General features: G+C 39.5%; 1 protein-coding gene across 1 annotated transcript in view; it reads left to right on the top strand.

The window, feature by feature from the left end:
* Nucleotides 1-14,681, top strand: part of LOC100413665 (serine/threonine-protein phosphatase 4 regulatory subunit 1) — a 78,380-nt gene that overhangs the window by 22,368 nt on the left and 41,331 nt on the right. The window contains 1 exon segment of the mRNA XM_078372014.1: nt 2,636-2,768. Coding sequence (XP_078228140.1) covers nt 2,636-2,768 — 133 coding nt within the window.

Here is a 14,681-nt window from a genome sequence, read left to right as displayed (position 1 = left end):
TCAGTCTCCTAAAGTGTTGGGATTATAGGTGTGAGCCCCTGCACCTGGCCAAGATGGCTACATTTCTAAAGCTTCTCATTTTAATTGAAGAATGCATATTCATAGGCTGACCATGTGATCTGAGCCAAGGCCTTGCCTTGCTTGACACATGGACTCTGTCCCTTTGTCTGTAGATCACACCTGTAAGGCCTTGCCTACATTTCCAGGTTCAGTGTCTTATATGGTGTGAGAACATATGTCAGGCAATGCAAATGTAAATGCTTGTCATTTTTTACAGTGTGTTTACAGTATTTTCTACTTGTTTTATCTACTCCTAATTTGATAGCTATGTTTTAATAACTCATTTTTATTGAATCTTTCTGAAGAATTCAAACTAACATTCAGAAATAACATCACAGGACATGACTCTTAGTAAGCAGATAACTCGTGGTGGGAATAGCTGTGCATGAGCCCCCTTCTGGTTAGAGCAAATTAGGTGAGTGACTGAGGGAAAGTTGCCTCACTTCTCTAGGTATTGGTTTGCTCATCGGTAAAATGAGGCTAAGAATAGTTCTTACTTGGTTGAGTTGATGTGGGAATTGAATCACATGTGAAACCTACTTCCCTGTCCCGGGCCTATTATAAGAGCTCAAAAAAAATGTAGCCATTATTTGATTTTCATCATCATCCCAACAACTCCTCTTACTACTGTTATTCCTAGAGAGTAGCCCCTTCAATATGAGTGTTCACTGTGCCCTGGGATTAGTCAGTGTGTTTTATAGAGTGGATAGAAAAACTAAGTTAATTCAGTGGTTGGTTAAGAGCTTTCACTGTTTTGTTAGAGACCATACTTGGTAAAATGCAGTCTTAAAGTGAATATACTCATTAGGTGTTTAATAATGTGCTGGGGCACATAGTAGATGCTCATTAAGGAAATTCACTCTAAGACTATGCATTTTACCAAGCCTATGTGCTAGACTTGGAGAATCCGACAATAATGATACAGTTCTGCCCTCAGAAGTATCAACGGTGTAAGGGCTTCTTGTAGATAAACAGTGAATGTCATGTTGCAGGAGGTTGGCACAGGTTGCCATCACCAGGAACACTTGAGGTGTGAGGAGAGTGGGTAAACAAGGCATTCTAAAGAGGCTTCACCCTAGCTGAGACCTAAAGGTCAAATGGGAGAGATAGGGAACAGCATCTTCAGAACGCTGTCGGGGTGTGAAGCATGGAGTACGTAAAGGGAGGTGAACAATGTCAAGGTCGGCCAGATCCTGCAAGTCTTCCCATGCACGGCCCCACTTACTTCTACATCCTGATAGCGCAAGGGAGGGGTCTCATCCCCACCCTCAAGATGAGAACATGGAAGTATAGACAGGTGAAGTGACAAACTCTGGCCACACAGCAGCGAGTAGTAGTTGTGAGATTCATCCCACTTCAGGTATGTTTGGCTCCAGAGTCCATGAATTCAGCCACGCCATTGCACAGGAGGGAAAAGAGCAGGTTTAAACAGGAAGAGGGGCTGCGCATGGTGGCTCATGCCTGTAATCCCAGCACTTTGGGAGGCCAAGGCAGATAGATCACTTGAGGTCAGGAGTTTGAGACCAGCCTGGCCAACATGATAAAACCCTATCTTTACTAAAAATACAAAAAATTAGCTGGGTGTGGTGACGTATGCCTGTAATCCCAGGTACTCAGGGAGACTGAGGCAAGAGAATCACTTGAACCTTGGAGATGGAGTTTACAGTTAGCTGAGATTGTACCACTGCACTCCAGCCTGGGCAGCAAAGTGAGACTTAGTCTCAGGGAGAAAAAAAAATGGAAGAGAAGGATGCTAATTGGCTCAGTTTTGGCCAGAATAAGTTGGAGGAACAGGTGTGGTTGGGTGTTGTAGGGCCGCAGATATGGATGGATGGGACTGTATGTCATGGCATTTTTGAGGTTACATAAGTACGTTTAGAACAGACTAGATGTGGAGTGGACTTTCTGTCAGCGTCTTGCTAACTGGGCCAAACTGATTTGTTTTCCCTTTGACTGTTTTAACCTGTTTGCACAGCCCCACGTGGCTGTTTTTCTTAGAGGTGAGCATCTGCTAACTTGCTATGTTCTTTAGTAGAGAAGTGGTTCCCTTCACCCATGCACTAGAAGTGGTTCCCTTCACCCATGCACTAGAAGTGGTTCCCTTCACCCATGCACTAGAAGTGGTTCCCTTCACCCATGCACTAGAAGTGGTTCCCTTCACCCATGCACTAGAAGTGGTTCCCTTCACCCATGCACTAGAAGTGGTTCCCTTCACCCATGCACTAGAAGTGGTTCCCTTCACCCATGCACTAGAAGTGGTTCCCTTCACCCATGCACTAGAAGTGGTTCCCTTCACCCATGCACTAGAAGTGGTTCCCTTCACCCATGCATTAGAAGTGGTTCCCTTCACCCATGCACTAAAAGAAAGGTGTCCGGCTCTTCTCTGTGACTCTCATACCTATTACTTTTCTTTTGGGGTTCTTCAACTGACCATTTCATTTTGGCTGAATTCTCCACTTTGTGATTCTGAGACTTCAGCTGTGAAAGGGCTTCTTGTGAAGGTTGAAAGCATGCCCCAAGGCCAGTTGATGCGTACTTTTGAGTTGTTTTTATCCCCCCTACTCTTCCTCTTTAGATGGATTTGAAGACTATGGTCCAGATTGCAACAACATGAAAGTGACGGCCTTCTTGGACATTCCAGGCCAGGATAACCTGCCTCTGCTTACTCGCCTGGAGAAGTATGCCTTCATTGAGAACACCTTCAACCGGTAAGTCCAACTAGGCCTGTGCAGTGTGTTGACAACTGTGTTGTGTGCTTTAAGCTGACAACTGGGGCCACTTCTCTGTGACAGCTTTGAGGAGACTTCATGGCTGATGATGTAGGTGGGATATAGATGGTCATCAGGATGCTGGGGTTGTGTCTGAATGGTAACATCTTATTAGGCTTTTTCATTATTTTTGTTATTGTTTTACTGACCGCCTGGTAAGCCAGGAAGGAGATGGTGATGAATTTCACGGTGTTGAAATGATTAGGATTGCTAAGTGAGTGTCTTTCACATATGCAGTACTCAGAAAAGTCATGCATTCCTTAATTGAGAAGCACCAAGAAGCATCAGTTGGAAGCATTGTCTGCCCGCTTTGTTTTTTGACTGCACTGTGCATCAGGGACCTCAGTGGCAGTGTGTCATGCCATGCTCCATTGTCACTGTGTGTGGTGTTGGCAGGGTTCAACTCCAGGCTCACATTGGCTCGGCAGATGACCTTGATTCTTAATTCCCTGAAGAAAGCAGAAACTAAGGCTTCTCTTTCCATTTACACTCTACCCAAACTTCTGTGAATCTGAAAGCATTTTCCCCTCCTTTCTCAGCTGAAAGTCTCTCTCCTCCTGTTCTGCCCTTTGACAGGCAGTCTGTCCTGGATCCCTCGCCTCCCTCAGGTTTGCCTTCTGTCCTCTGTTGTCCTTGCCTGTTACAGGTGCCTTTTCACGCCACTTGCAACACTGGCTTGTCTCCTAAACTGTCCTCTGAGCTTCCCTACTTTGTCCTTCCCCATGTGGTCCCTAACTATCCCACTGGTAAAGACTTGACGGTGCTCACATAGTCTCTTTCCTTACTTTCATTGACTCTGAATTTTAAAAATTACATTCTTTAAAAAGAAAAAGAAATCAGAAAAATTACATTCCATGCCAAATATAGGCCAAGCCCTTTCATCTATTAAATCATAGCAAGCTCACAAGGATGTTACTGGATGAATCCATTTAATGTTGCAGGCGAGTCCATTATTACTCTCCTTTTTTGCTAGGGAATGATGATATCCTGAATGATGTCTTCTTTTCTTTTTTGTCTGTCTAGTTTTGGCACCTATCTACCGCCAAATAATGTAATTTAATTTTGTTGTTTCTGGACTTTATATATGTGAAATCATGCAGAATATGTGACTTTTATGGATTTTGCATATATTAATAGTTTGAATTTGTTCTTTTGTAATAGTGTTCTTGAATATACTGACATTTATCCAACTATTGTTAAAGAACTGAAAGCTTTTTGACTATTGCAAACAGTTTTCCTGTGAACAGTTTAGCTGTATCTGGGGACACACAAGTATGCATTTCTGTAGGACACATACTCAGGAAAGAACTACTGTGTGATGGTGCATGTTATCTTGTACTTTAGTAGACAATGCCAGTTTTCCAAAGTGGTTATGTCAATTTATACTCCTACCTTTGCCCTACTATTTTTTTTTTTTTTTTTTTTGATATGGAGTCTCACTTCTTTGCCCAGGCTGGAGAGCAGTGGCATGATCTTGGCTTACTGCAATCTCCTGGGTTCAAGCGATTCTCCTGCCATAGCCTCTCAAGTAACTGGGAATACAGGTGCCCACCACCATGCCCTGCCAAGTTTTGTCGTTTTAGTAGAGATGAGGTTTTACGGTGTTGCCCAGGTTGGTCTCAAACTCCTGACCTCGGTTAATCCACCTGCCTCGGCCTCCCAGAGTGCTGGGATTACAGGTGTGAGCCACCATGCCCACCGGCCTTACCTTTGCCCTACATTTTATCTGCCAACTGGTATTGCCAGATTTTTGTATTTTAGCCAATCTGGTCGTTTGGTGGTGTATATAGCGGTATCACTTTGTGATCTCAATTTTGATTTTCCTTACTATGAATTGAAACACCTTTTCACATGTTTGTTGAACATTCGTATTTCTTTTTTGTGAAGTGCCTGTTCAAATCTTTGGTTGAATTGGTAGGGAGAAGATGGATTGTTTGTCTTTTTGTTATTGATTTGTGGAAATTCTGTGTGTGTTCTAGATTTCAAACCTTTGTTAATTATGTATGATAAACATCTTTCAACTGGTGGCTTGTGTTTAAACTCCCTTTGTGGTATTCTTTTGGTGACCAGAAGCTATTCTTTTTTTTTTTTTTTTTTTTTTGAGACTTTGGGTAACAAGGTAACAAGTCTCGCTCTGTTACCCAGCTAGAGTGCAGTGGTGCAGTTCATAGCTGGAGCCTCAAACTCCTGGGCTCAAGAGATCCTCCTGCTTCAGCCTCCTGAGTAGCTGTGACTACAGGCACTTGCCCAGCAACTTTATTTTGCATAGAAACAGGGTCTGACTATGCTGTCTAGGCTGGCTTCAAAGTCCTGGCCTCAACGGTATGAGCACTTGGCCTGACAAACAAGCTATTCACTTTAATGTAGTTAAATTTATTGACATTTTCCTTTATACTTAATGCATTTAGAAGCTTTTTTCTCTATTTCTTTATATTGCTTTAAAGCCCTTATTTTTTTTTCCTGTGAAAGAGATATACTATAGTTCTGTAATCTGCCTGAACTTAATTTTTCTTTATCATTTGAAAAGTGACTCTAGTTTCATTTTTCTAGTGTCACAGTGTCATTTATCAAAAGTGTGTTCTTTTCTCACTGCTCTGGAGTGCCACCTCTGTTATAGTCCACCCTCTGTTTACAGTCTTTGTCTGGACTCTCTCTTCTCTTCCAGTGGTTCCCTCAGCCAATACTGCCTTGTTTTGGTTACTGTATATTTATAGTAAGTCTTGATATTTGATGTAGCAAGTCTTCCCATCTTGTTTTTCTTTTTTGGCGTGACTTGTTATTCTTGGTCCTTTGTAACTACCATATAAATTTTAAATCCAGCTCACCAGATTCTAACGAAATAAGACAAACAGAATAACTATTAGGATTTTGATTGGGTTTGCATTGAATCTATAGGTCAATTTGGAGAGTATCGCCCCTTTTGCAATGTGTAGACTTCCAGTCGGTAAACATGGTATATCTTTTCATTAATCTAGGTTTTCTTTATTTGCTTAATACAGTCTGGTCATTTTCTCTGCAGAAGTTTTGTGCTTTTTTTTGGTTGTGCATTTTAAAGAAAATTTGAGACATCATATTTTATCCAATTAAGAACTTAGAGCAAATCTGTGATATGATCACATTTAACAAAATCAACAACAACGCTTTCCAGTTTACCATTCTGTGTCCTTAGTACCTAAGGACTGAGTACCTAAGAGGAAGCTGTACAATATAAAATGCAGATGTTACAAAAGAAAAGCCAAAAAAACCAAAGAAACTGAACCACGTTTTCTTGACTATATCAAAAAATACCTGTTTCTGGTTGATTTGTTTGAAGCATGATCCAAATAAGGTCTGCACATTTCATTAAGTAGATGTGTCTCTTAAGTCTGTTTTTGTTTACAGTTTTTTTTTTTCTTTTTGATCTTAAACTCCTTTTAATCTTGAATGGTTCTCTCTTTCATCTTTCTCTATATCATCTATTTGTTGAAGGGGTTATGAGCTTAGATAATTTTCCACATTCTGTATTTGGTGGTCATCATTCTCATGGTATCATTTGCCCTGTCTTTTCTGTAAACTGAAAACTACATTTGGAGAATTGATTATATTCTGCTTCAATTTTTTTTTTTTAAAAACAAAACCTCATATGTTGTTTTGTCAAGTTCATATTACAAAACATCAGGAAACAGTGTCTAGTTGTCACACTTTTAGAGATTTCATATTGAGCAGTGGGCTCAGGTGTTTTGTTTTTTCATTATAAAATTCCTCACCAGTCTTTCTTCTGGTGATTTCAGGGTTCACAAACAATCATTGCTTAAATCTGTTATTTCATTCTGGATTAGAAAATGGCAATTTCTTTTTCCTTTTTTTTTTATTATCTGCAAGATCTGTAGTGTGGCCCCATTTCCATCCTGTTATTTGTTGTTTGTGTCTTCTTTCTTTTTTTCCCCCTAGATAATTCTTACCAGAAGGTTATGAATTTCATTAGTTATTTCAAAGAATCAAGTTTTGGCTTTGTTTCCTGTTTGTTTCTTTTCTATAATAGTTCAGTAATATCTGCTTTAATCTGTATTATTTTTTCTTGGGTTTTTTTTTTTTTTTTTTTACTTTTGGGATTTAATTGCTTTTCTTTTTCTTACTTCAAGGATTCTTAGTTTAATTTTTTTGTCTTTTGTTTTTGGCTTTTCTTTTGTAATATCTGCATTTAATATTGTACAGTTTCCTCTTAGGTACTATCTTAGTTGCATCCTCAAGTTTTGATATATAACATTTTCATTATTTCTCAGCACAAGTATTTTTAATGTTAATAATGATTTGTCCTTTGATCTTTTTGTAATTCAGAAGTGTGTTGTTGTATTTCCAGATATTTGAGGATTTTCCAGATATCTTTCTGTTATTCATTTGTAATTTAATTCTTTTGTGGTCAGAGAACATACTTTGTGTTTTTTCCCTTTTAAATTTGTTGAGATATATTTTATGGCTCTGAATGTGTTCTATCTTAGTAAACTATTCCACGTCCACTTGAAAGGAATGTGCATTGCAATGCACTGCAGTGTTTTTTGGGTATCTTATAAATTAGGTTAAGGGTAATACATGCTTATCTATTTTCTGTTTTACTTGTTCTGCCAATTACTAAGAAAAATGTCACCTGCAACCACAATTGTGGATTTTCCTTTTAATTTTAGTTTTACGTATTTTACATATTTTGAAATTTTGATGTTGGGTGCATACACATTTAGTATTGTTCTGGTTTGTTGAATAAATTGGTTTCTCCTTTTTTGGAGACAGAGTCTTGCTCTATCTCCCAGGCTGGAGTGCAGTGGTTTGATATTGACTCACTGCAGCCTCTGCCTCCCATGTTCAAGCAATTCTCATGCCTCAGTCTCCTGAGTAGCTGGGATTACAAGTGAGCACCACCATGCCTGGCTAATTTTTGTATTTTTAGTAGAGATGGGGTTTCACCATGTTGACCATGTTGGTCTCCAGGCTGGTGTCGAACTCCTGACCTCAGTTATCTACCCACCTCAGCCTCCCAAAGTGCTAGAATACAGGTGTGAGGTATTCCGCCGGGCCTGATTTCTTAACATTGGATAATGTCCCTTTTTTTTCCCTAGCAATATTCTCCTTTACTGAGGCTTACTGTGTCTGATATGAATATATGCACTCCAGCTTTCTTTTGATTAATGTTTGTGTGGTGTATTTTGGTTCATACTTTTATTTTTAACTTATCCATCTTTAAATTTAAAGTGTGTTTATTATAGAAGGCATATAAATAGGTCTTGCTTTTTTATCTAATTGAATAATCTCTGCCTCTTAATTTGAATGTTTAAATCATTTCCATTTGATGTTACTATTGATGTGGTTTGTTTAAATCTACCATCTTAGAATTTATTTTTTATTTGTCTCAACTATTCTTGTTTTCGGTTTTTCCTGCCTTAAAAAAAATCATTTTTTCCCCACTTTTGGCTTATTTGTTATACAGTACCTCCTCTTAAAAATTTTAATTAATTGTTCTAGGGATTACGGTATAATTTTTTCATTCATCATGACATATGTTCAAATAAAATGATACCACTTTGCATAGTGTATAGATGTTGCATGAGAACCTCACAGCAGTGTTCTGCTTCTCCTCCTCTGCCTTTTGTGCCATTATTTTTCTCCATTTTACTTCTACACAATTCATATGTTTCAGAATACTTTTTATAATGTGTGCTTCATATAGTAGCTATCTTAAGGCAATTACAAATAAGAAATAGATTTTTAAATATTTGCCATCTTCTTTTTCAACCATTTTCGATGTTTTTTTTTTGGTAAACTGCCAATTTCTGTTAGGTATCCTTTTTGCTTTAAGAACTTCTTTTAAGAGTTTTTGTTTTGTACAAGACTGTTGTCAGTGAATTTTCTCAGCTTTTGTTTGTCTGAAAGAGTATTTCATTTCCATTCTTTCTTTAATTAACAGACTTTATTTTTGAGGGCATTTTAGATTTACAGAAAAGTTAAGTGGAAGATACAGAAAGTTCCCACATTCCTTAGCTGCCCACTGTGTCCAGCGTTTCCTCCAGACCTTTCCATACTGTTCGTGCTTATCTTAAAGTCCTTGTCTCATCATTCCAACATCCAGGGTCTCTGCCGAACTTCTCATCTTCATACTCCTCATCTCTCTGGCTAGCCCCTTTGTGTTCTTCTGTGCTTCTGTCGTATTCTGTGAGTACTCTCTGTGGGTCCTGTTCCTACTGGTTATCATAATTTTCTTGTCTACCTCCAGGCCTAGTTCGTAAAGCTCCTAAGAGCAGGGCCTGGACCTCGCTCATCCTGCTATTCCAAGCTTCTCACACTGAGTCTAGAGCTGGTTAGGCTAAACACATGATTGTAACCGAATGATTGGGGAAAGAAGGAACAAAGACATGGAGGGCTAATCCATGATTGGATTTCCAGGGAACGTTGGTTATGTTGCCACGTAAAATTAAGCCATCCTCTTTTTTTTTTTTTTTTTTAAGATGGCATCTCGCTCTGTTGCCCAAGCTGGAGTGCAGTATCATGATCTTGGCTCACTGCAACCTCTGCCTTCTAGGTTCCAGTGATTCTTGTGCCTCAGTCTCCTGAGTAGCTAGGATTACAGGCACACACTACAATGCCCAGCTAAATTTTGTAGTTTTAGTAGAGATGGGGTTTCACCATGTTGGCCAGGCTGGTCTTGAACTCATGACCCCAGGTCATCTGCCTGCCTTGGTCTCCCCGGCCATCCTCTTTATATTTAAAAAAAAAATTCACAAACATAATACATGCCCATTGAAATATTTCGCAACTTCAGGAATTTAAATAGTTTCCCTCCCTTCCCTACTACAACCTTGTGAAGTTTGATGAATATCCTTCTATATTGTTTCCTAAATAAATATATGTATATATGAATGTGTTTATGTGTACATGTATTGTACGTGTATACCTAAATGTAATTTGTATTATGAAATAGCCTCATACTGTTGCATTGAACTCAGCACAGAAAGTCAACACCAGAACAAAAGTATGCCAAATTGCAGGGTTTATTGCCGGCGACCACGGAGGACTCACGTCTCTCCAACCCGTGGCAGAGAAAGAAGAGTGACAAGACCTTTTTATACCCACAAAACCACCTTGGAAGTGGGGGCGAGGAACGGAGATGGGAATGAAAGCTGTCAATCACCTCCTAGGCTGAGAGGAGGGTGAGGGGGCTCCAGATATTCCAAGGCCAGGGGACTTTTGTCATTCCGATTGCCACTTAAGTGGTTTACAGAGGTCAAGGTAAACATTAGTTTATACATTATTTGGACAGGTGTGGGGTCCACATAATTTTAGGTTACTTGGCGCCAGGATGGAATTATCTGGGGGTGCTTACTTTGGTAAACAAAGGCCAGTAATTCTGGCAGTTACAGATAAGAGAAAGTATGCAGCTTGTCCTCTCTTTACATTTTGCAGGGTAATCTTAGTAGTTTACAGAAGCCATGGCTAGCAGTCATTGTCAGGAGAATGGAAACAGTTTTTCCATTTTAAAATGGCATTGTACTGGTTCTAATTCTAGGCCAGCTATATCACAATACCATATGCAGAATTTCTCACCTCTTTTCATTTAATGTATCATGAACATCTTTCTAATTTGGTACATATCTAGAGATACTAAGACCTTACAAATGGTTGCATCGTATGCCAGGATATGGACAGATCATACTTTATTTAAGCTTCTTTCTGTTCATTTGTTCTTGGTAGCTTCTTGCTTGTCTTGTAATCCTAGTGGCTGGCACCATGGAGGACTTACAGTGTGCCACTACCCTGCTTTGTGCTTGCTACATGTCATCTCACTGAATTTCCCTGCACTCTTCTGAGTACAGGCATGGTTTGTCTCTCCAGAGGGCTGCGTTCTTCTTTCATCTTATTAACAAAGCTAACAAACAAGTGAGAAGTGTTGAGATCAGGCTTCTAGACTCTGCTCATCCACTGTGAGCGGTCCAGGTCATTGTAATATACAGCAGCCAGATTTTCCAAGGTGGTGGTTCCAAAGCACTAATTTGTTTGAGTCTTTAGCTCTCTCCTGTTCTGTAGTAGAGTTGTCTCTGCTTCAGACGTCCTCTCTTATCCGTTTCCTCGCTTTCTTTAAGAGGGCAGGTCCCTTGTGACCATTTGAGGCTGGATGCAAATTTCCCTATCTGTTCTATGGCCCTAGAAGCAGATTGGGGATCTTAGTTGCCTAATTTCCCAAGGGAAGCTGAATGAATGTGGTCCGGTGCAATGTAATTAGTGACTTTCTCTGCAGTGTCTTATTTTGACTTTCCCAAACCTCTTGGCTTCCAGATCTCGATCTTTCATCCCGAGGGTGATGTAAATCTCCCTGGGTACAGGCTTGAGTTGATGGATTTCTTCCGATAGTATCCTGGGCCAAAGGACTGAACCTTTGAATTGTACATTTTTAGTCTTTTTTTTTTTTCCCTGCAAGTCAGGGTGGGTTTTCAAAGTGAATTCTTCTGACGCATGCATGGCCAGAAATGACATGCATTGTTCCTGGAGGGTTGGTTGCTCAGAGGAGTGGACAGAGGCAGTCGAGTCTCTTTCTACTTGATCAGAGAAAGCCCTCAGTAGCTCCGATTCTTCTACTTGAACACGGAGGCCTCCAGATCACCCCAGGGCACTGCTGATGGCCCTGACTTTTCCCCTTATCAGTGTCTTTGTTTAAAAAACTTTTATTAAGGCATATTTTACATGTGATAAGCCTCACCCACTTTAATCGTTCACTTGGATAAATTTGGTAAATGTATACAGTCATCCAACCATTGTCACAGTGGAGTTCAAAAGTTTCAATCACCTGACAAGTGCCCTTATTTGCCCTTTTGGTGTCTGGCAGTCCCTCCTTCTCTGACCACCATGGGCCCAGGTAACCACTGACCTTTTTTCTGATATTTTCAAAATATTTTGCCTTTTTTAGAATTTCATGTAAATTCAGTCCTATGAGATATAATCTTACATGTCTGGCTTCTCTTCCTTAGCAAAATGCATTAGAAATTCATCCCTGTTGTTATCAATAGCTAATTCCTTTTTATTGCTGACTATGCACAGATATTCTGTGTTTTGTATTGCATTCATCAGTTCAGAGAACATTGGGAGTTTTCCACTTCATGGCTGTTGTGAATGATGCCTATATGAACATTTTCATTCCAATTCTTGTGGACATAGGTTTTCATCTCATATGGGCAAATGCCTAAGAGTGAAATTGCTGGGTTGACTGGTCAGCGTATGTTTTAATTTTCAGAGGACTTGCCACACTGTTTTCCAAATTGCTTGTACTATTTTGCATTTCTACAAATGTCTGTGGATTCCTATTTCATCACTTTGTCAGCACTTGGTATTGTCATGATAATTTTAGTTCTTCCAGTAGTTGCAGTGTTACTTCATTGTAGCTTTTGCATTTTTGGCCATGTGTTTTATTTTGTCTTTATGTTTTTTATTTTGAAAAATTTTAGGTTTATCGAAGTGTGGCAGAGATAGAACTAAGAGTTAGTTCCCTTATACCTTTTGCCCAACTTCTAACGCAGTGGCTTTCAATTATGGGTACTTTTGCCCCCAAAGGATCTTAGACAATGTCTAGGTATATTTTTGGTTGTCACATCATGGGGCACCGGGGGTGCTACTGAATTCTGTGAGTAGAGGCCAGGGATGCTACTAAACATCCTGCAATGCACAGACAGCCCCTTGCCCCCAACAAAGACTTACCCACTCCAAAATATCAGGAGTGCCGAGGTCAGGAAACTGCTCTAATGTTTACGGCTTAAATAAGCATGACACATTTATCATAACTAAGAAAGTAACATTGGCATTGGTACACTGTTAACTAACTTACAGATTTCACTTGGAGTCTACATTTTCTCATTAATGTTCTTTTTCTGCTCTGGGATCCCATCCAGGGTGCTACATTACATTTACAGTTGTCATGTCTCCTTAGGCCCCTCCATCTGTGATGGAATGTTCTATCCTTGTCTTTCATGATCTTGACATTTTTTTTTTAACAAGTTCTTGCTTTGTCACCCAGGTTGGAGTACAGTGGTGTGATTTCAGCTCCCTGTAAACTCTACCTCCTGGGTTCAAGTGATCCTCCCACCTCAGCCTCCTGAGTAGCTGGGACTGCAGGTGCATGCCACCATGCCTTGCTAAGTTTTGTATTTTTTGTAGAGACGGGGTTTCACCATGTTGCTTAGGTTGGTCTGGAACTCATGGATTCAAGCAATCTGCCTGCCTTGGCCTTCCAAACTGCTGGGATAACAGGTGTTAGCCACCACGCTTGGTCAATTTGTAGTTTTCTGAAGACGTGTGATGTTCAGAATTTTTTCTTTTATTTCTTGGCTGTTTGTACATTTTCTTTTGTGAAGCTGTTAAAATCTTTTGCTTTTTAAAAGAATGAAACAACTTTATTGAGATTTAGTTTGCTTACAGGTCATACATTTCACTGTTTTCAAGTGTATAAGTTGATGGTTTTTAGTATATTCACAGAGTTGTGCAACATTGCCACAGTGAATTTTAAACATTTTTATCACCTCAATAAGAAATCTGGTTCCTATTAGCAACCACTACCCATTCCTCTCCAGTCTGCCACTGCTAGGCAACCACTCATCTACTTTGTGTCTCCACTGATTTGCCTAGTCCAGGCATTTTATAGAAATGTAATCATAGGCCGGGCGCGGTGGCTCAAGCCTGTAATTCCAGCACTTTGGGAGGCCGAGGTGGGTGGATCACGAGGTCAAGAGATCGAGACCATCCTGGTCAACATGGTGAAACCCCATCTCTACTAAAAAAATACGAAAAATTAGCTGGGCATGGTGGCGCGTGCCTGTAGTCCCAGCTACTCGGGAGGCTGAGGCAGGAGAATTGCCTGAACCCAGGAGGCGGAGGTTGCGGTGAGCTGAGATTGTGCCATTGTACTCCAGCCTGGGTAACAAGAGCGAAACTCCGTCTCAAAAAAAAAAGAAATGTAATCATATACTATGTCATCTTTTGTGACTGACTTCTTTCACTTAGCATGCTGTTTTCAGTATTCATCCATGGTTTACGTGAGCCCAGGAGTTCAAGGCTGCAGTGAGCTACAGTTGTGTCACTGCATTCTAGCCTGGGTGACAGAGTGAGACCCTGTGTTTCAAAAAGAAAAAAAGCATACTACATCATGTTGTAGTATGCATCAGTACCTCATTCCTTTAATAATGTTCCATTGAATGGATACATAGTATTTTGATTATTTATTCAACAGTTGATATTTAGGTTGTTTCCACCTTTTGGTTATTAGTATTAATAATGTGCTGGGATCATTTATGAACACATATTATTTTAATTGGGATGTTTGTCTGTTTATTATTGAGTTATGAGAGTATAAGGATTATTTATATATTCTGGAAACCAGTTTTAGTCAGATATTTTCTCCATTCTGTGGCTCATCATTTGTATTTTCTCAGTGGTGTGATTTAGGGAGCAAAGTTTTAAATTTTGTTGAAGTCAAATTTGTCAGTTTTTTTCTTTTATGGTTTGTATACTTTGGCTCCTGAGAAATCTTTGTCTAACCTAAGGTCACAAAGATTTTTTTTTCTTTTCGATAAATTTTATATTTTCATTTTTACATTAGATATATGGTCTTTTGAATGAATTTTGGTGTATGGTGTGAAATGAGTCAATGTTCTTTTTTCCCCCCCAATATGACTATTCTAGCACCACTTTTTGAAGACTTTCCCTGTTCATCTTTGTTAAAAAAAAAAAAAAAAATCACTTGATATATGTGTGGGTTTGTTTCTGGACTTTGACATTGACTTTTGTCTATTTCTCCCTGCAGTTGTATTGTTTTTTGCTGCATGTATTTCGAAGCTCTATTATTGG

This window comes from Callithrix jacchus, chromosome 5 (assembly GCF_049354715.1).
Source record: "Callithrix jacchus isolate 240 chromosome 5, calJac240_pri, whole genome shotgun sequence".
NCBI lineage: Eukaryota > Metazoa > Chordata > Mammalia > Primates > Cebidae > Callithrix > Callithrix jacchus.
Note: the sequence above shows the minus strand (reverse complement) of the source record. Positions and strands in the feature narration are given on the sequence as shown.